The 23,522-nt window shown below is 42.8% G+C and overlaps 1 protein-coding gene across 1 annotated transcript in view; it reads left to right on the forward strand.

The window, feature by feature from the left end:
- Positions 1–23,522, forward strand: part of TTC24 (tetratricopeptide repeat domain 24) — a 74,693-nt gene that overhangs the window by 35,631 nt on the left and 15,540 nt on the right. Inside the window, exons 5-10 of the mRNA XM_069727916.1 lie at positions 1,484–1,603; positions 2,404–2,510; positions 2,961–3,076; positions 5,418–5,544; positions 5,870–5,940; positions 6,063–6,111. Coding sequence (XP_069584017.1) covers positions 1,484–1,603; positions 2,404–2,510; positions 2,961–3,076; positions 5,418–5,544; positions 5,870–5,940; positions 6,063–6,111 — 590 coding nt within the window. The remainder of the gene's footprint in view (positions 1–1,483; positions 1,604–2,403; positions 2,511–2,960; positions 3,077–5,417; positions 5,545–5,869; positions 5,941–6,062; positions 6,112–23,522) is intronic.

The raw sequence follows: 23,522 nt of genomic DNA on the forward strand, positions 1-23,522 counted from the left end.
TTGCCCAGTCACGTAGTATATTGCACAGCGACGGAGTATATTGCTCAGCTACGTAGTATATTGCCCAGCCACGTAGTATATTGCCCAGCCACGTAGTATATTGCCTATATTGCACAGCGACGGAGTATACAGCACAGAGCCACGTAGTATAGAGACTTAATAAAAAAATAAACATATACTCACGTTCCGAAGGCCCGTTGAAGTCCTGCTATGCTCACCATCCGCCGCCTTTCCCGCTCCTCGCAATGCTCCCGGGACCGCTCCATTGCAAGCGTCAGCTTCCGGTCCCAGGGCTGGTATGAGCAGGACCTGTGATGACGTCGCAGTCACATGACCGGGATGTCACGGAAGGTCCTTGTCGCACACCAGCCCTGGGACCGGAAGCTGCCGCCTGCAATGGAGCGGTCTCGGGAGCGTCGCGAGGAGCGGGAAAGGCGGCGGATGGTGAGTATAGCAGGTTTTTTTTTTTGTTTGTTTTTTTTTAATTATTTTTAACATGACATATTTTTACTATTGATGCTGCATAGGCAGCATCAATAGTAAATAGTTGGGGACACACAGGGATAATAGCAGCGGTAACGGAGTGCGTTACACCACGGGCCGTTACCGCTGCCATTAACCCTGTGTGAGCGCTGACCGGAGGGGACTATGCGGACGCCGGGCACTGACTGCGGGGAGGAAGGAGCGGCCATTTTCTTCCGGACTGTGCCCGTCGCTGATTGGTCACAGCAGCTATGACAGGCAGCTGCCGCGACCAATCAGCGAATGAATAACCGTGACAGACAGAAGGACAGACAGACGGAAGTGACCCTTAGACAATTTTATAGTAGATAAGAAGGTAAAAAAGGGGGAATTTAAAATTTTGCAAATATTTATATAATCACCCCAGTAAAAATTGGAAAAAACAACACATCAACGCAAATCATAAAAAAGTGTATAATATACAAAATTTACAAAGGAATCAATATATCCACACAGTGCAAATGAACTGAAAAATCTATAAGTATGTACACACGTAGGTTTAAAAAAATATATATAAATTGTGCATACTGTGTACTGCAATGAGCGTTATATATAAGAGGCACAGAAGATAAAGTGCAAGTGCAATAATCCAAAACAGTATATATATTAAAGTGGCATGTGCATGGTGCTCAAAATTCATCAAGAAGCAAAATGGGAGACTGTACCTCTAAATACCGTGCACCCCGGTAAAATTGCAAAATTTTAAATTCCCCCGCTAAATATCCGCTATATGTAAAATTGATCTGTTCTATATACAAAAATGTATTTTTATTTTTGCATTTTTGATACATGCACATTATATGTTGCTCTATTGTCAATACAATTCTAAAAAAAGATATATCTTTTATTTTATTGTACATTCTCTGCTTTTGTGGTTTTTGGCTTTTATCCTGTTTGGAGCACAGAATAGTTATGCTTTATATGCAGTATTACGGTACTCTGTCGTTCTTGTCTATTACAGGAGGACTCGTGCAATGCTCAGGAACGTTTAGTGAACAAGCTGACTGATGCTCTCCAGTACAAGCTGTCCGTAAACCGTCATCTCAACCACGGGGGAAGGCTACCCCCGGCCGCACCTCTGGTAAGTGCATCCCTATCTGCACCGTGTGCGGTTTTCAGAAAAACCTTCCTGATTATCTATCACATTCCTGCGGCCGACCCTGATGAGTTCACAGTACGACCTTGAAACCACAATCTGCGAGAACAGCAGCTGATTAAAATTAGTGCACATAACTGCAGGGTCCTGGTTCTGATAAAACCGCCCCAAATAGGTCCTAAATGTAGAAACGGGGGGTGTTAAAGGGACGGTTCCCCAGGTCAATAGTGGTCAGTTTTTGTTCTTATTTTATTCCCGCTGCCCCCCTGAATTTTCCAGCTTTTTTTTTTTTTAATCTACAGGCTTCTAGGGATATGAGCCTTTTTATTTAGTGCTGATTTGTGGGTTCTTTGTGGACGTGTCTACATAATTACCCTGTGACCACTGCCCCCAAAATAAAGACAATAAAAACTAGCACTAAATAAAGAGGCTCATATCTTTAAAAACCATATGGCGGATTAAAAAAAGTGCACTCACGAGAGCAGCGGGAATAAAAGAAGACCAAAAACTTCTCCCTGTTGACTTGGCAACAGGTTCTCCTTAAAGGGATGTTCCAACTGTTTAGCTTGTTGTAAGGATGAAACCTAAGGGAAGAAGTCAGCTACTTCCTTTCTAACAAAAAAAGCTGCCTCACCCCAAATCTCTTGATTTATTCCAACCTTCCCCTTTGTACTCCCATCATCCTATGTCAGTGCCCTATATACCTTACTGTGCTAAGTATGTAATTTTCAGGGAGAGGACAAAGTGAAATCTGTTTCTGATTCACCATTTAACCATTTTTCTAGAGAGGATTCGCTGGGAAAATCCCCGGGACAAAGCTCACAAGACACCCTTCAAGCATGAACTCGGGGTATGCCTCATTGATGCACATGTCTCCTCCGGATGCCCAAGAGTGAGTACAAATCTGCATTTTCTTCTACGTGTCAATACTAAAGAGAGTAGTATACAACCAGTGGCAAAACTGCAATGCCTGGATAGCCGTTGATTTCCTTGGCACGCTGGAAGTTGTAGTTTTGCCACAGGTTGGACACCACTGCCAAGCACCATAGATGATAGCTATTCCTCCAATCCAGCTACTTTGAAACCACAACCATATGTCAGGGCACAACAGCTGGAGGGCTTCAGGTTACCGATACCTGCAGTAGGTCGACAAGGGTCTTACTTAGGGAAGTCGTATTGATGCCAACAGTACAGGAAAAAGAGAAGGTCATACTGATGAGGATTTTTTTTGTCGAGCCCAGAAACACCGGCCCGGATGTATTGGCCCAAAAGTGTGAACCGGGGCTTCCAAGTTTAGGGGCCAGGACCATTCTCTTCATTTACAATCTTATCCATTTCTCAGATCCCGAAGAACGTCCCAAAGAATAAGCCGCCCACCACCACCTGAAGAGATGTACGCAACTATAAAAACCAGGATGACCACCACAGCCAATGGGCAGCCGGCCTCAGAAAATGGAGGTAGGTCATCTGCATCTAATATGGAAAAACCTGATTACTGTTACGATCGATCCTACAACACTACTACTAACTCTTTCCTACCATGCTTTTCAAGTCCCCATAAAGATACATCTCCAAAAAGATTGGGTATTGTTGATAAGATTTGTTAAGAAATTACAGAAATTATGCAATACCTCATTTCTCCTGTGGGGGCACTGGAGAAAAATAAACCACCTGTTGCCAGATTCAATCCTATACTGATATATCTCGCCCTATTATATTGTTTTTTTGTGCCATCATAATGAAATACCTCCAAAAGGAAGAACAACAGATTGCTGCAATCCCTCATTTTCCCTGCTGGGGCTCTGCAGAATAATTGAACACATGCAGCTAGATTCTATCTTATGATACTACATTTTCCCTATTCTTCTTTTTATCTCAAGACCTCATATATCTCCAAAAAGATTGGGTACGATCACTCAGATTTGTTAAGAAATTATGGACAGTTTCTTGCAATACCTAATTTTTCCTACAGAGGTGCTGCAGAAAAGTGAAGCGCCTGCTGCCAGGTTCCATCCTATACTGATAAATCTCCCCTATTATGTTTATCTTATGCCTTCATAATGAAATATCTCCAACAAGATCAGGTTAAGAAATAATTGTCAGATTGTTGCAATACCTCATTTTTCCTGTAGGTGCACTGCAGTAAAATTAGCAAAAAAAAATGTCCAGCTGATTGCAATGGATGCTACTATACTAGTAATAAATCTTCCCTATTATGTTTCTCTTGAGACCTCATAATGAAACATCCCCATACAGAACAAGTACAATTGATTAGGATCATTAAGAAATGATTTACTGTTTATTGCAATCTGTTATTTTTCCTGTGGGGGCACTGCAGAAAAATGAAACACCTGCTGCCAGATTCCATCTGATTGCCATGGATTCTACAATACTAGAAATATGTCTCTCCTATTATCTTTTTGTTGAGCCCTCGTAATGAAACATCCCAAAACAGATCAGGCACAATCAGAGTCCTTGTCACAGGTTTGTAGCCACAGAGATGGGCCAGAAGACCAACCATGAATAAGGCTCATCGGAGCTGAAACGCGTTGGTTGTATCCACTGTGACCAGAACCACACTTATGTTTTTATGGATGTGATTTATTTCTTCAATAAAACTGGACATTTTACTTACCTGCTTACACACTGGGTTTTTACTCTTCCTTAAATAAAGGGGTCTTATTCTTGGATGTCTGCTTTGGCCAATCCTATTTTATTTAAAAGGTTTCCTGATCATAAGATATCCCACTTTTACAATCCAGGACAAACAGCTGGAATCTGGCAGCTGGTGTTTCATTTTATCTGCAGCTCCCCCGCAGGAAAAATTAGGCTTTACAGTCAACTGTTAATAATGTCTTAAAGGGGTTCACACTGGAAAACCCTACTTAATAAATTCAGGGCTCTAATTAAAATAAAAACAATGGATACTCTCCTCCCACAGCAGTGATACTATATTGCTGTGGGTACCAATCAGTGATCAGCTGCAGGAATTGAGTATTCCGTCAGAACAGATGTTGATTGGATGCTACATTGGGAGTGGGTTAGTGAAGTGATTAATCAGGAGTTGTCCAGTAATGGACTAATTTAAGAACTTTATTGACAGTTTGTTGCAATACCTCACTATCCCTGCGGAGGAGCTGTAGAAAAATGATACACTTGCCAAATTTCAACTGATTGATGTGGATCTTAAAAGTGGGATATCTCATGATCTCCTTATAATTGGGAGACCTTTTTAATAAAAAGGGGGATGGCAAAATAAGACTCAAGTTCTCAAACGACCTGAGGTGTTCGCAGGTGTAAAAGTAAGAAACCAAGCACACAACAAAGATATGCATAGCAATAAATGATATTAATCAATCGAATAATCCAAATAAAAATGCCATGCCAGAAGGACTAATGCATAGATAAGTGTAAGTCGCTATCAAAAATAGAACAAGAGAAATATGGGTCAATACAGACCCAGAAAAACGACCAAGAGACCCAAATAAAGACATATAAAAATCTTTTTTATATGTCTTTATTTGGGTCTCTTGGTCGTTTTTCTGGGTCTGTATTGACCCATATTTCTCTCGCAGGTGTAAAAGTGTAGAGAAAAATACAGGAAGTTTCAGTCTTCTTGCAAATTACTTTAAGTGTCTGTACTGTTGCATCCTCTGTAGCACCAGTTTCTGCTCCACCTGCATCAGATTTGTCTTTGAACCTGCAGATCTGCGTGATTTTACTGTCGCCTCTGGTAAGAGCAATCATCCCTCCTCCACAAAAAGAGTGCAGCTGTGGAATCCAATGCTTTATTTTTCAGATGCACCTGGAGAAGAGAACAACTCTGACACCCTCACGGTGGTAACTAATACATACTCTGAGGACTGCGAAGAGACCGCCACCGCCGCCGCCGCCGATTGTTCTAGAAATTACCCTCAAGCCAACAGGTAAGAGATCTTCTGGTCAGCCAAGATGACTCACTTAAAGACCCTTAGGAGTAAGAAAAAAACATTTTCTACCAAAAATCAGCGCCACCTTGTCTGCAGGTTGTGTGTGGTATTGCAAGCTTTGCACTATTAATTTCAATGGCGCTGAGCTGCAATGCTCAACACAATCTGTAGAAAGGGGTGGCGCTGTTTTTGGAAAACAGCCCTGATGGCTTACTACACAGCAACGGATCCATGTGGGCACCAGGACCAGCTGCACCCATGCAATATAGGATGTCCCATGATCCACAAGGCATCGTTACTTATCTGCAGCTCTTTCTTGCAGCAATCTGAATAATACGTATCTGCATCCAGAACCGTTCTACCAGAACTGCTCCCTGCAGAACACCCAAAAAAGTAAGTGTCAGTGTAACTACAAGTTCCAGCATTAATTTTGGTGCAAATATGTAACATTGATGACATGGAAGGAGATGGCATTATAAGAGAAATTTTGTAACATGTTCTTCTATACATATCAGGCAATCACGACTACGAAACGCTAAAGATGAAGACATTGGAAGCGGAGAGGTAAGACTATAATTCCTTTACTTTTCCCACAATTTCAGACTCCAGAGCTGCACTCACTATTCTGCTGGTGCAGTCACTGTGTACATGCATTAAATTACTGATCCTGTACTGATCCTGAGTTACATCCTGTATTATACTCCAGAGCTGCACTCACTATTCTGCTGTTGCAGTCACTGTGTACATACATTACATTACTGATCCTGAGTTACATCCTGTATTATACTCCAGAGCAGCACTCACTATTCTGCTGGTGGAGTCACTGTGTACATACATTACATTGCTGATCCTGTATTATACTCCAGAGCTGCACTCACTATTCTGCTGGTGCAGTCAGTGTGTACATGCATTAAATTACTGATCCTGTACTAATCCGGAGTTACATCCTGTATTATACTCCAGAGCTGCACTCACTATTCTACTGGTGCAGTCACTGTGTGCATACATTACATTACTGATCCTGAGTTACATCCTGTATTATACCCCAGAGCTGCACTCACTATTCTGCTGGTGCAGTCACTGTGTTCCTACATTACAATACTGATCCTGAGTTACATCCTGTATTATACCCCAGAGCTGCACTCACTATTCTGCTGGTGCAGTCACTGTGTACATGCATTAAATTACTGATCCTGTACTGATCCTGAGTTACATCGTGTATTATACTCCAGAGCAGCACTCACTATTCTGCTGGTGGAGTCACTGTGTACATACATTACATTGCTGATCCTGTATTATACTCCAGAGCTGCACTCACTATTCTGCTGGTGCAGTCAGTGTGTACATGCATTAAATTACTGATCCTGTACTAATCCGGAGTTACATCCTGTATTATACTCCAGAGCTGCACTCACTATTCTACTGGTGCAGTCACTGTGTGCATACATTACATTACTGATCCTGAGTTACATCCTGTATTATACCCCAGAGCTGCACTCACTATTCTGCTGGTGCAGTCACTGTGTTCCTACATTACAATACTGATCCTGAGTTACATCCTGTATTATACCCCAGAGCTGCACTCACTATTCTGCTGGTGCAGTCACTGTGTACATGCATTAAATTACTGATCCTGTACTGATCCTGAGTTACATCGTGTATTATACTCCAGAGCTGCACTCACTATTCTGCTGTTGCAGTCACTGTGTACATACATTACTGATCCTGAGTTACATCCTGTATTATACTCCAGAGCTGAACTCACTATTCTGCTGGTGCAGTCACTGTGTTCCTACATTACATTACTGATCCTGAGTTACATCCTGTATTATACCCCAGAGCTGCACTCACTATTCTGCTGGTGCAGTCACTGTGTGCATACATTACATTACTGATCCTGAGTTACATCCTGTATTATACCCCAGAGCTGAACTCACTATTCTGCTGGTGCAGTCACTGTGTTCCTACATTACATTACTGATCCTGAGTTACATCCTGTATTATACCCCAGAGCTGCACTCACTATTCTGCTGGTGCAGTCACTGTGTACATACATTACATTACTGATCCTGAGTTACATCCTGTAGCTCTTTTATTATAAAAATAAAAAAACAGACCAATAATAATAACAGAAACATGACAAAAATTTTCAGCCAGAAAAATAATCAGTAATGAACACTAGTCCAGCCGCTCATGCTATCCTCTCACACATATTGTACATATATACAGAATAATAACTAATATTAAGTACTTACACCTTCTGGGTCCAGTCACCAAACAAAATAATAACAAACAAATACAATAAACAATAGCAATTCACTATATACACAAACTTTTTAAAAAATAGAGAATATATATATATATATATATATATATATATATATATATATATATATATATATATATATATATATATATATATATATATATATACATACTCGAGTCATACCCAGGGGTCGGCAAGGGAGGGGGAGCGGGGACTGTCTAATTATACTCGCCAGCTCCTAGTGCGGTCCCTGCACGTCTTTTCTCCGGCGCTGACAGCTTCTTCCTGTACTGAGCGGTCACACATTACCGCTCATTACAGTATTGAATATGCGGCTCCACCTCCCATGGTGGAGCCACATATTCATTACTGTAATGAGCTGTAACGGTGACCTCTCAGTACAGGAAGAAGCTGCTGGCGCCAGGGAACAGACGTGCAGGGACCGCACTAGAAACAGGTGAATATAACGGGGAGGGGAGCGCTGCGCGATATTCACTTGCTCCTCGTTCCAGCCGCCACTCCGTCTTCAGCAGTGACGCTCAGGTCATAAGGCGCGGTGACGTGGTTAGTGCGTGCCCTCTGCCTGAACGTCAGTGCAGGAGACGCTGAAGATGGAGTGACGCTGGAACGAGGAGCAGGTGAATATTGAAAGTGCCGGGGGCCTGAGCGATGGAGAGGTGAGAATGTGATTTTTTTATCGCAGCAACAGCAAATGGGGCAAGTGTCTGCATGGAGCATCTATGGGGCCATAACGTTTGTGCAGCACTATATGGGGCCCTAACGTTTTTGCAGCACTGTATGGGGCCATAACGTTTGTGCAGCACTATATGGGGCAAGTGTCTGTATGGGGCAAGTGTCTGTATGGGGCCATGATCAACGTTTGTGCAGCACTATATGGGGCAAATATCTTTATGGAGCATCTTATGGGGCCATAATCAACATTTGTGCAGCATTATATTGGGCAAATGTGTCTATGGAGCAACTTATGGGGCCATTATTAACCTTTATGCCGGATTATATGGGGCATATTTTAATATGGAGCATCTTATGGGGCCCATCATAAACTTTATGGAGCATTATATGGGGCTCCTGATTCAATATGGATATTCAAAAACACTTAACCTACTGATGTCTCAATTAATTTTACTTTTATTGGTATCTATTTTTACTTTTGACATTACCGGTAGCTGCTGCATTTCCACCCTAGGCTTATACTCGAGTCATTAAGTTTTCCCAGTTTTTTGTGTCAAAATTAGGGGGAGTCGGCTAATACTCGGGTCGGCTTATACTCAAGTGTATATATATATATATATATATATATATATATATATATATATATATATACACTTTTGCTTTGATGACTGCTTTGCACACCCTTGGCATTCTCTTGATGAGCTTCAAAAGGTAGTCACCGGGAGTGGTCTTCCAACAATTTTGAAGGAGTTCCCGGAGATGCTTAGCACTTGTTGGCTCTTTTGCCTTCACTCTGCGGTCCAGCTCACCCCAAACCATCTCGATTGGGTTCAGGTCTGGCGTAGCACCCCATCACTCTCCTTCTTGGTCAAATAGCCCTTACACAGCCTGGAGGTGTGTTTGGGGTCAATGTCCTGTTGAAAAATAAATGATGGTCCAACTAAACGCAAACCGGATGGAATAGAATACCGCTGCAAGATGCTGTGGTAGCCATGCTGGTTCAGTAAGCCTTCAATTTTGAATAAATCTCCAACAGTGTCACCAGCAAAGCACCATCACACCTCCTCCTCCATGCTTCACGGAGGGAACCAGGCACGTAGAGTCCATCCATTCACCTTTTCTGCGTCGCACAAAGACACGGTGGTTGGAACTAAAGATCTCAAATTTGGACTCATCAGACCAAAGCACAGATTTCCACTGGTCTGATGTACATTCCTTGTGTTCTTTAGCCCAAACAAGTCTCTTCTGCTTGTTTCCTGTCCTTAGCAGTGGTTTCCTAGCAGCTATTTTACCATGAAGGCCTGCTGCACAAAGTCTCCTCTTAACAGTTGTTGTAGAGATGTGTCTGCTGCTAGAACTCTGTGTGGCATTGACCTGGTCTCTAATCTGAGCTGCTGTTAACCTGCGAATTCTGAGGCTGGTAACTCAGATAAACTTATCCTCAGAAGCAGAGGTGACTCTTGGTCTTCCTTTCCTGGGGTGGTCCTCATGTGAGCCAGTTTCTTTGTAGCGCTTGATCATTTTTGCCACTGCATTTGGGGACACTTTCAAAGTTTTCCCAATTTTTCGGACTGACTTACCTTCATTTCTTAAAGTAAGGATGGCCACTCGTTTTTCTTTACTTAGCTGTTTTTTTCTTGCCATAATACAAATTCTAACTGTCTATTCAGAAGGACTATCAGCTGTGTATCCACCAGACTTCTGCACAACACAACTGATGGTCCCAACCCCATTTATAAGGCAAGAAATCCCACTTATTAAACCTGACAGGACACACCTGTGAAGTGAAAACCATTCCCGGTGGCTACCTCTTGAAGCTCATCAAGAGAATGCCAAGAGTATGCACAGCAGTCATCAAAGCAAAAGGTGGCCACTTTGAAGAACCTAGAATATGAGACATAATTTCAGTTGTTTCACACTTTTTTGTTAAGTATATAATGCCACATGTGTTAATTCATAGTTTTGATGCCTTCAGTGTGAATTTACAATTTTCATAGTCAGGAAAATACAGAAAAATCTTTAAATGAGAAGGTGTGTCCAAACTTTTGGTCTGTACTATGTATGTGTGTATGTATATATATATATATATATATATATATATATATATATATATATATATATATATATATATATATATATATATACACAGTACAGACCAAAAGTCACATGACCTGTCTATTATGTGTATGTGTGAGCTAATGCCTGGGGGGAGGGCTTCCTGTTGGCTAGAGATTTATCAGGCTGCCAATTTAGCTTACAAATACTGAGGTAAAAATACTGAGTAAATAACGTGTGAACGAGGTCTAATACAGGAGGAGATGACATACAGATATATACTATTTACAGGGGAGATGACACACAGATATATACTATGTACAGGAGAGATGACATACAGGTATCTATATATATAATTGTCTAAGGATTTTTCAGTCCGTCTGTCTGTCTGTCTGTCTTGGAAATCCCGCGTCTCTGATTGGTCGAGGCCGCCAGGCCTCGACCAATCAGCGACGGGCACAGCGACGATGATGTCATAAAGGACGTAGAAATCCCACGTTTCTGATTCAGCGACGGGCACAGTATCGACATAGATGTTATAATGGTTGCCATGGCGACGATGATGTCATAAAGTTTGCGTCGACCAATCAGCGACGGGCACAGTCTGCCGCGAATTCTGGAATCTACTACGGGGACATGCATATTCTAGAATACCCGATGCGTTAGAATCGGGCCACAATCTAGTATACTATAAACAGGAGGAAATGACACACGTATATACAGGAGGAGATGACACACAGGTATCTTCTAAGGGTTTTTCCGTCTGTCTGTCCTGGAAATCCCGCGTTTCTGATTGATCGACGTAGAAACCTTCGTTTCTGATTGGTCGAGGCCGCTAGGCCTCGACCAATCAGCGACGGGCACAGCGACGATGATGTCATAAAGGACGTAGACATCTCACGTTTCTGATTCAGCGACGGGCACAATATCGACGTAGATGTCATAATGGTTGCCATGGCGATGATGATGTCATAAAGGTTGCCTCGACCAATCAGCGACGGTCAAAGTCTGCCGCGAATTCTGGAATCATCATTGTCCATATACTACGCGGACATGCATATTCTAGAATACCCGATGCGTTAGAATCGGGCCACAATCTAGTATACTATATACAGGAGGAGATGACATACACATATATACTATATACAGGAGGAGATGACATACAGGTATATACTATATACAGGAGGAGATGACACACTGGTATATACTATATACAGGGGAGATGACATACAGGTACATACTATATACAGGAGAGATGACACACAGGTATATACTATATACAGGGGAGATGACACAGGTATATACTATATACAGGGGAGATGACACGTATATACAGGAGGAGATGACACACAGGTATATACTATATACAGGAGGAGATGACATACAGGTATATACTATATACAGGAGGAGATGACATACAGGTATATACTATATACAGGAGGAGATGACACACAGGTATATACTATATACAGGGGAGATGACACACGTATATACTATATACAGAAGGAGATGACACACGTATATACTATATACAGGAGGAGATGACACACTGGTATATACTATATAAAGGGGAGATGACACACAGGTATATACTATATACAGAAGGAGATGACACACGTATATACTATATACAGGAGGAGATGACACACTGGTATATACTATTTACAGGGGAGATGACATACAGGTACATACTATATACATTGGAGTTGACACACAGGTATATACTATATACAGGGGAGATGACACACAGGTATATACTATATACAGGGGAGATGACACAGGTATATACTATATACAGGGGAGATGACATAGGTATATACTATATACAGGAGGAGATGACACAGATATATACTATATGCAGAAGGAGATGACACACACATATATACTATATACAGGGGAGATGACACACAGGTATATACTATATACAGGGGAGATGACACACGTATATACTATATACAGGGGAGATGACACACAGGTATATACTATATACAGGAGGAGATGACATACAGGTACATAGTATATACAGGAGGAGATGACACACAGATATATACTATATGCAGGAGGAGATGACACACAGGTATATACTATATACAGAAGGAGATGACACACAGGTATATACTATATACAGAAGGAGATGACACACACATATATACTATATACAGGGGAGATGACACAGGTATATACTATATACAGGAGGAGATGACATACAGGTACATGCTATATACAGGAGGAGATGACACAGGTATATACTATATACAGGAGCAGATGACATACAGGTACATGCTATATACAGGAGGAGATAACACAGGTATATACTATATACAAGAGGAGATGACTTACAGGTATATACTATATACAGGAGGAGATGAAACACGTATATACTATATACAGGAGGAGATGACATACAGTTATATACTATATAAAAGAGGAGATGACACATAGGTATATAGAGGAGGAGATGACATACAGCAGCTATAAACTATATACAGGGGAGATGACATACAGGTATATACTATATACAGGAGATGACATACAGGTATATACTATATATAGGAGGAGATTACATACCGGTATATAGTATATACAGAAGAGATGACACACAGGTATATACTATATACAGGAGGAGATGACACAGATATATAGAGGAGGAGAGGACATACAGCAGGTATATACTATTTACAGGGGAGATGACATACAGGTATATACTATATACAGGAGATGACATACAGGTGTATACTATATATAAGGGAGATGACAAACATGTATATACTGAGGGGAAAATGAGAGGTGTGAGGTGAAAATGAGGGGTGTGAGGTGAAAATGAAAAGGTGTGAGTGCAAAATGAGAGAAGTGAGGGAAAGTAGTGGAGTGATCGGAAAATGACAGATGTAAGGTCAAAATGACAAGTGTTAGGGGGGAATGAGAGGAGTGAGGTGGAAAATGAGAGGTGTAAGGGAGAAAATGAGAGATGTGAGGGGGAAAATGAGAGGCGTGATGGGAAAATAAGAGAAGTGAGCTGCTATAACTAACCACAGATATTTACTATGCCCAGGCAACGCTGGGCTCTTCAGCTAGTACTATATACAGGAGAAGATGACACAGGTATATACTTTATACAGGAGGAGATGACTTACAGGTATATACTATATACAGGAGGAGATGACACGTGTATATATATACAGGAGGAGATGACATACAGGTATATACTATATACAGGAGGAGATGACTTACAGGTATATACTATGTACAGGAGGAGATGACACACAGGTATATACTATATATAGGAGGAAATGACATACAGGTATATACTATATACAGGGGAGATGACACAGGTATATATACTATATACAGGAGAGATGACACACGTATATATACTATATACAGGAGAGATGACACACAGGTACATACTATATACAGGAGCAGATGACACACAGGTATATATTATATACAGGACCAGATGACACACAGGTATATACTATACACAGGAGGAGATGAGACACGTATATACTATACACAGGAGGAGATGACACAGGTATATAGAGGAGGAGGAGGATGACATACAGCAAGTATATACTATATACAGGGGAGATGACATACAGGTATATACTATATACAGGAGATGACATACAGGTATATACTATATACAGAAGAGATGACACAGGTATATACTATATACAGGAGGAGATGACTTACAGATATATACTATATACAGGGGAGACGACACACAGGTATATACTATATACAGGAGCAGATGACACATGTATATACTATATACAGGAGCAGATGACACACAGGTATATACTATACACAGGAGGAGATGACAGACAGGTATATACTATACACAGGAGGAGATGACATGCAGGTATATACTATATGCAGGAGGAGATGACACAGGTATATAGAGAAGGAGATGACATACAGCAGGTATATACTATATACAGGGGAGATGACATACAGGTATATACTATATACAGAAGAGATGACACATAGGTATATACAATATATAGGAGGAGATGATATACAGGTATGTACTATATATAGGAGGAGATGACATACAGGTATATACTATATACAGAAGAGATGACACATAGGTATATACAATATATAGGAGAAGATGACATACAGCAGGTATATACTATTTACAGCGGAGATGACATGCAGGTATATACTATATACAGGGGAGATGACATACAGATATATACTATACCCAGGGGAGATGACATACAGGTATATATTATACCAAGGGGAGATGACATACGGGTATATACTATATACAGGAGATGACATACAGGTGTATACTATATATAAGGGAGATAACAAATGTATATACTGAGGGGAAAATGTGAGGCGAAAATGAGAGGTGTGAGGTGAAAATGAAAAGGTGTCAGTGCAAAATGAGAGGAGTGAGGGAAAATAGTGGAGTGACCAGAAAATGACAGATGTGAGGTCGAAATGACAAGGGTTAGGGGGAATGAAAGGAGTGAGGGGGAATAAGAGGAGTGAAGGGGAAAATAAGAGGAGTGATGGGGAAAATGAAAGATGTGAGGGGGAAATAAGAGAAGTGATGTGCTATAACTAACCACAGATATTTACTACTAGATGGTGGCCCGATTCTACCGCATATGGTATTCTAGAATATCTATGTATGTATGTCAGTCTCCAAGAAACGCAGTAGCCCGCACCACCTCCTAATTGCACAGCTGAGCTCTTACGCCTGCAACAGAGATGTGACCGCCGGACCTCGGGTGCTTCTGCCGACAACACATGCCAATAAATCCGATCAAGATAAAGAAAGGCAGCACTCACCGATCCTTCCAAGACAGGTATCTTTATTGTTACAGATTAAAAGTCTTCACGGCCGGGGGTACAGGTATAAAGGTCAGGCTTGCCGCACTCTTTATACCTGTACCCCCGGCCGTGAAGACTTTTAATCTGTAACAATAAAGATACCTGTCTTGGAAGGATCGGTGAGTGCTGCCTTTCTTTATCTTGATCGGATCTATGTATGTATGTATGTATGTATATAGCAGCCACATAGTATATAGCACAGGCCATGTAGTATATAGCAGACAAATACTACGTGGCCTGTGCTGTATACTATGCGGCTGCTATATACATACATACATATTGTAGAATACCTGATGCGTTAATACAGGCCACGCAGAATATAACTGTGGCCACGCAGTATATAACACAGCCCACACAGTATATAACACAGCCCATGCAGTATATAGCAGTCACGCAGTATATAACACAGGTGACGTAGTATATAACACAGGCCAAACAGTATATAACACAGGCCAAACAGTATATAGCACAGCCCAAAGAGTATATAACACTGGCCACGTAATATATAGCACAGCCCATGCAGTATATAACATTGGCCACGTAATATATAGCACAGCCCACGCAGTATATAACACTGGCCACATAATATATAGCACAGCCCACGCAGTATATAACACTGGCCACGTAGTATATAGCAGTGTGGGCACCATATCCCTGTTAAAAAAAATATTTTAAATAAAAAATAGTTATATACTCACCCGTCGGGATCCAGCGAAGCTGTGCCGATGCGCGTGCGGCTGCCGCCATCTTCCGTTCCCAGGATGCATTGCGAAATTACCCAGATGACTTAGCGGTCTGTTGTGAATTCCGTTCTGGAGCTCCCTCATGTGGTTGCTAATGGTATTTTTGTGAGTTCTGCCCTTGGGCTCCCTCTGGTGGTTTCGAGTGGAACTGCTGCTCCTTTAGGTAGCTGTAGCAGCTGCCTTCACTAATCGCCTTGCCTGGGTTTGCTATTTAAACCTGCTCTGGGCTTTAGTCCTTGCCTGCTGTCAATGTTCTTGGTTGGATTTGGTTCTCTCCTTGGAATTGTCATATGGCCAGTCCTTGTCTGCAAAAAATAAGTTTTTGCTAGTTTTTGTTTGTCCATTTGTTTGGACTCTATTGCTTTGCAATTATGTCTCTTTTTGTCCAGCTTGTCACTATGTCTTATTCAGGCTAGCTGGAAGCTCTGGGAAAGCAGATTTGCCCCTCCACACCGTGAGTCGGTGTGGAGTTCATTTTTGTAAACTCTGCGTGGATTTTGTAGTTTTTTATACTGACCGCACAGTATCCTTTTCTCTCTGTCTATCTAGTTTAGTATTGGCCTCCTTTGCTGAATTCTGATTTCATTTCTGTGTACGTCATTTCCCTCTCCATTCACTGTCAATATTTGTGCGGGGCTATCTTTCCTTTTGGGGGTTTTCTCTGAGGCAAGATAGCTTTCTATTTCCTTCTTTAGGGGTAGTTATTTCTTAGGCTGTGAAGAGGTGTCTAGGGAGAGTCAGGAACATCCCACGGCTATTTCTAGTGTTGTTGTTAGGATTAGGGACTGCGGTCAGTAGAGATACCACCTTCTCAGAGCTCGCTCCATGTTGCGTTTTAGCCACCAGGTCATATCAGTGTGGCCTCTTAACCACCAGGTCATAACAGTACAGCAGGCCCGAAATGAATTAAATGCATCTCAAAAGAAGGAAAAGAAAGTTCTGAGCCATTTTTTTTTTCTGTGCTCTGTTCTGTCTTTTTTTCCTCTTGATATCTGGGTGGTGCTTGGATATATGCTCTGGTATGGAGGTTCAGAGTTTGTTTTTTCGTGTGGATCAACTTGCTGCAAGAGTCCAGAGTATCCAAGATTATATTGTCCAGACTCCGGCTCTAGAGCCTAGAATTCCTACTCCTGATTTGTTTTTTGGGGACACATCCAAGTTTTTGAACTTTAAAAATAGCTGCAAATTGTTTTTTGCTTTGAAACCCCGTTCTTCTGGTGATCCCATTCAGCAGGTAAAAATCATCATAGTCTTACTGCGTGGTGATCCTCAAGACTGGGCTTTTGCTCTTGAAACAGGGGATCCGGCATTGTTGAGTGTGGATGCATTTTTTCAAGCGCTCGGATTGTTGTATGACGAACCTAACTCAGTAGAGCATGCTGAGAAAACACTGTTGGCCCTGTGTCAGGGTCAAGAAGCGGCAGAGTTATACTGCCAGAAATTTAGAAAATGGTCTGTGCTCACTAAGTGGAATGAAGAGGCTCTGGCTGCTATTTTCAGAAAAGGTCTTTATGAAACCCTTAAAGATGTTATGGTGGGCTTTCCTACGCCTACCGGTTTGAGCGAATCTATGTCTCTAACCATTCAGATTGATCGGCGCTTGCGTGAGTGCAAGGTGGTGCACCATATGGCAGTATCCTCTGAGCAAAGTCCTGACTGTATGCAATGTGATAGGATTTTGACTAGAGCAGAAAGACAGAAATTCAGACGTTAGAATGGCCTGTGTTTTTACTGTGGTGATTCTGCTCATGCTATTTCTGATTGCCCTAAGCGTACTAGGGGGGTTCCTGGGTCTGTTACCATTAGTACTGTACAGCCTAAATTTCTCTTGTCTGTTACCCTGATTTGCTCATTGTCGTCCTTCTCTGTTATGGCATTTGTGGATTCTGGCGCTGCCCTGAACTTAATGGACTTAGAATTTGCCAAGCGCTGTGGTTTTTCCTTGGAGCCTTTGCAGAGTCCTATTCCCTTAAGGGGGATTGATGCTACGGCATTGGCCAAGAGTAAACCTCAGTATTGGACTCAGTTAACCATGTACATGGCTCCAGCACATCAGGAAAATATTCGCTTTTTGGTGTTGCATAATTTGCATGATGTTGTTGTGCTGGGTTTTCCATGGTTACAGGTACATAACCCAGTGCTGGATTGGAGATCTATGTCTGTGACTGGTTGGGGTTGTCAGGGGATACATAGTGATATTCCTTTGATGTCCATTTCCTCGTCCCCTTCTTCTGAAGTTCCTGAGTTTTTGTCGGATTTCCAGGATGTATTTGATGAGCCCAAGTCCAGTTCTCTGCCTCCTCATAGGGACTGCAATTGTGCCATTAATTTGATTCCTGGCTGTAAGTTCCCTAAGGGCCGACTTTGCAATCTGTCTGTGCCAGAGCATGCCGCTATGCGGAGTTATGTAAAGGAGTCCTTGGAGAAGGGGCATATTCGCCCGTCTTCGTCACCGTTGGGAGCGGGATTTTTTTTTGTTGCCAAGAAGGATGGCTCCTTGAGACCCTGTATAGATTATCGCCTTCTCAATAAGATCACTGTCAAATTCCAGTACCCTTTACCTTTACTTTCTGATTTGTTTGCTCGGATTAAGGGTGCCAGTTGGTTTACTAAAATCGACCTTCGAGGGGCGTATAATCTCGTGCGTATTAAACAAGGTGATGAATGGAAAACAGCATTTAATACGCCCGAAGGCCATTTTGAATATCTTGTGATGCCATTCGGGCTCTCTAATGCTCCATCGGTATTTCAGTCCTTTATGCATGATATCTTCCGGAATTATCTGGATAAATTCATGATTGTGTATTTGGATGATATTTTGGTTTTCTCCGATGATTGGGAGTCTCATGTAAAGCAGGTTAGGATGGTATTTCAGGTCCTTCGTGCTAATGCGTTGTTTGTGAAGGGGTCTAAGTGCCTCTTTGGAGTTCAGAAGGTTTCTTTTTTGGGTTTCATTTTTTCACCCTCGGCTATTGAAATGGACCCTGTTAAAGTCCAGGCCATTCATGATTGGACTCAACCTACATCTGTAAAGAGCCTTCAGAATTTTTTGGGCTTTGCCAATTTTTATTGCCGCTTTATTGCTAATTTTTCTTGTGTGGTGAAGCCTCTGACCGATTTGACGAGGAAGGGCGCTGATGTGGTGAATTGGTCCTCTGCGGCTGTTGAGGCCTTTCAGGAGCTTAAACGTCGTTTTACTTCTGCCCCTGTGTTGTGTCAGCCAGATGTTTCTCTCCCTTTTCAGGTTGAGTTTGATGCTTCTGAGATTGGGGCAGGGGCCGTTTTGTCTCAGAGAAATTCTGATGGCTCTTTGATGAAACCGTGTGCTTTCTTCTCCAGAAAGTTTTCGCCTGCTGAGCGTAATTATGATGTCGGCAATCGGGAGCTGTTGGCTATGAAGTGGGCATTTGAGGAGTGGCGACATTGGCTTGAGGGAGCCAAGCATCGCGTGGTGGTCTTGACTGATCACAAGAATCTGATTTACCTCGAGTCTGCTAAGCAGTTGAATCCTAGACAGGCTCGGTGGTCTCTGTTTTTCTCACGTTTTGATTTTGTGGTCTCGTATATTCCAGGTTCTAAGAATGTGAAGGCTGATGCCCTTTCTAGGAGTTTTGTGCCTGATTCTCCGGAAGTTCTTGAGCCGCCTGGGGTCCTCAAGGAGGGGGTGATTCTTTCTGCCATCTCCCCTGATTTGCGGCGGGTACTTCAGGAGTTTCAGGCTGATAAACCTGACCGCTGTCCTGTGGAGAAATTGTTTGTTCCTGATAGATGGACTAGTAGGGTAATTTCTGAGGTTCATTGTTCGGTGTTGGCTGGTCACCCTGGGATTTTCGGTACCAGAGATTTGGTGGCTAGGTCCTTTTGGTGGCCTTCCTTGTCGCGGGATGTGCATTCGTTTGTGCAGTCCTGTGGGACCTGTGCTCGGGCTAAGCCTTGCTGTTCCCGTGCCAGCGGGTTGCTTTTGCCTTTGCCTATTCCTGAGAGGCCCTGGATGCATATTTCCATGGATTTTATTTCTGATCTTCCTGTCTCTCAGAAGATGTCTGTCATCTGGGTGGTTTGTGACCGGTTTTCTAAGATGGTCCATTTGGTGCCGTTGCCTAAGTTGCCTTCCTCCTCTGATTTGGTTCCATTATTTTTTCAGCATGTGGTTCGTTTGCATGGTATTCCGGAGAATATTGTGTCTGACAGAGGTTCCCAGTTCGTTTCTAGGTTTTGGCGGTCCTTTTGTGCTAGAATGGGCATTGATTTGTCTTTTTCTTCAGCATTCCATCCTCAGACAAATGGCCAAACGGAGCGAACCAATCAGACCTTGGAAACCTATTTGAGATGCTTCGTGTCTGCTGATCAGGATGATTGGGTGACCTTTTTGCCGTTGGCCGAGTTTGCCCTTAATAATCGGGCTAGTTCTGCTACCTTGGTTTCGCCTATCTTTTGTAACTTTGGTTTTCATCCTCGTTTTTCTTCAGGGCAGCTTGAGCCTTCTGACTGTCCTGATGTGGATTCCGTGGTGGACAGGTTGCAGCAAATTTGGACTCATGTGGTGGACAATTTGACGTTGTCTCAGGAAAAGGCTCAGCGTTTTGCTAACCGTCGTCGGTTTGTTGGTCCCCGGCTTCGTGTTGGTGATTTGGTCTGGTTGTCTTCTCGTCATGTTCCTATGAAGGTTTCTTCCCCTAAGTTCAAGCCTCGCTTTATTGGGCCTTATAAGATTTATGAAATTATCAATCCAGTGTCTTTTCGTTTGGCCCTTCCAGCTTCCTTTTCCATTCATAATGTGTTCCATAGATCCTTGCTGCGGAGATATGTGGTACCTATGGTTCCCTCCGTTGATCCTCCTGCTCCGGTGCTGGTTGAGGGGGAATTGGAATATGTGGTGGAGAAGATTTTGGATTCTCGTTTTTCGAGGCGGAAGCTTCAGTATCTGGTCAAGTGGAAGGGTTATGGCCAGCAGGATAATTCTTGGGTTGTTGCCTCCGATGTTCATGCTGCCGATTTGGTTCGTGCTTTCCATTTGGCTCGTCCTGATCGGCCTGGGAGCTCTGGTGAGGGTTCGGTGACCCCTCCTCAAGGGGAAGGTACTGTTGTGAATTCCGTTCTGGAGCTCCCTCCTGTGGTTGCTAATGATATTTTTCTGAGTTCTGGCCTTGGGCTCCCTCTGGTGGTTTCGAGTGGAACTGCTGCTCCTTTAGGTAGCTGTAGCAGCTGCCTTCACTAATCGCCTTGCCTGGGTTTGCTATTTAAACCTGCTCTGGGCTTTAGTCCATGCCTGCTGTCAATGTTCTTGGTTAGATTTGGTTCTCTCCTTGGAATTTTCATATGGCCAGTCCTTGTCTGCAAAAGATAAGTTTTTGCTAGTTTTTGTTTGTCCATTTGTTTGGACTCTATTGCTTTGCAATTATGTGTCTTTTTGTCCAGCTTGTCACTATGTCCTATTCAGGCTAGCTGGAAGCTCTGGGAAAGCAGATTTGCCCCTCCACACCGTGAGTCGGTGTGGAGTTCATTTTTGTAAACTCTGCGTGGATTTTGTAGTTTTCTATACTGACCGCACAGTATCCTTTTCTCTCTGTCTATCTAGTTTAGTATTGGCCTCCTTTGCTGAATTCTGATTTAATTTCTGTGTACGTCATTTCCCTCTCCATTCACAGTCAATATTTGTGGGGGGCTATCTTTCCTTTTGGGGGTTTTCTCTGAGGCAAGATAGCTTTCTATTTCCTTCTTTAGGGGTAGTTATTTCTTAGGCTGTGAAGAGGTGTCTAGGGAGAGTCAGGAACATCCCACAGCTATTTCTAGTGTTGTTGTTAGGATTAGGGACTGCGGTCAGTAGAGATACCACCTTCTCAGAGCTCGCTCCATGTTGCGTTTTAGCCACCAGGTCATATCAGTGTGGCCTCTTAACCACCAGGTCGTAACAGCGGTCTCACGAACGGCATCTCTGGGAACGGAAGCTGGCGGCAGCCGCGCGCGCCTGGGCGGACTACGGAAGGTGAGAATAGCAGGTTGTTGTTTTTTATTATTTTTAACATTAGATCTTTTTACTATTGATGCTGCGTAGGCAACATCAATAATAAAAAGTTGGGGACACACAGGGTTAATAGCAGCGTTAACGGAGTGCGTTACCTGCGGTATAAAGCGGTCCGTTAACGGTGGCATTAACCCTGTGTGAGCGGTGACTGGACGAGAGTATGGAGCGGGCGCCGGGCACTGACTGGACTGAAGTAGGGAGGGACTAATCAGACTGTGCCTGTTGTTGATTGGTCGCGGCAGCCAGGACAGGCAGCTGGCGAGACCAATCAGCGACGCGGGATTTCCGGGACAGACAGACGGAAGTACCCCCTAGAAAATTATATAGCAGATGCACAGGCAACGCCGGGCTCTTCAGCTAATACATATATATATATATATATATATATATATATAATAATAACCACAAGCTATACAAATATATACAAGACTTTAAGCTCACCACCACTCCACACTCAAGTCCGCCATTCCTATCCCCCGCTATGACCTGAGAGCTGGTCCTGCGTCTCATGCCTCAGTTCATGTCCAACGTCCATAGGCCAGATCAGTCAGTTTTTCCACCAAACACCCCAGTGTCCCATAGTCCCACAATTTGACCCCACCTCCCCCCTTTTCCCACCGCCCAACCTAACACCTACACCCAAATCTATATCCCTATCTACTATATAAAGCTGAATGTGTGTGTGTGTGTGTGTGTGTGTGTGTGTGCGTGTGTGTGTGTATGTATGTATGTATGTATGTATGTATGTCTGGACCCCGAGAGCGTCATAGGCTATATTGTGAGGCGAAATTTTAACCCCGCGTGTTCCAATTCACCAAACAATTTTGCCCCTATCTACATAATGGGGAAAAAAGTGAAAGGAAAAGTGTTGGAGGCGTCGCAGCTACAGCCACAAAATTTTGCACAGTCACACGTCTGGACCCTGAGGAAAGGAAAAGTGTTGGAGGCAAATTGACAGCTGCCAGATGTGAACAAGGGGGACTTAAAGAGTGAGAGTGATGGCGCCAAAGAGTATATACCATACAGTTGCTAAGGTGGGGCCTCGACATGGGATGCTCACCACACACGGGGATATGAACACACACACACAAAAGGCGCCACAAACTACCACGTGCTTGAACACATATACCACCCTCAGCACACATTTCACCACACATACACCAACCTCGTCACATAAAAGTCGAAATACAAAAGTCGCCATTCAAAACTCGCCACGCGCAAAACTCGCCACATGCAAAACTAGGCTCACGCAAAACTCGCCACACGTGCAAAACTCACCTCATGGAAAACTCGCCACACGCAAAACTTGCACACGCGGAAAAATTGCCACATGCACAAAAGTTGC

This window comes from Ranitomeya imitator, chromosome 1 (assembly GCF_032444005.1).
Source record: "Ranitomeya imitator isolate aRanImi1 chromosome 1, aRanImi1.pri, whole genome shotgun sequence".
Lineage (NCBI taxonomy): Eukaryota > Metazoa > Chordata > Amphibia > Anura > Dendrobatidae > Ranitomeya > Ranitomeya imitator.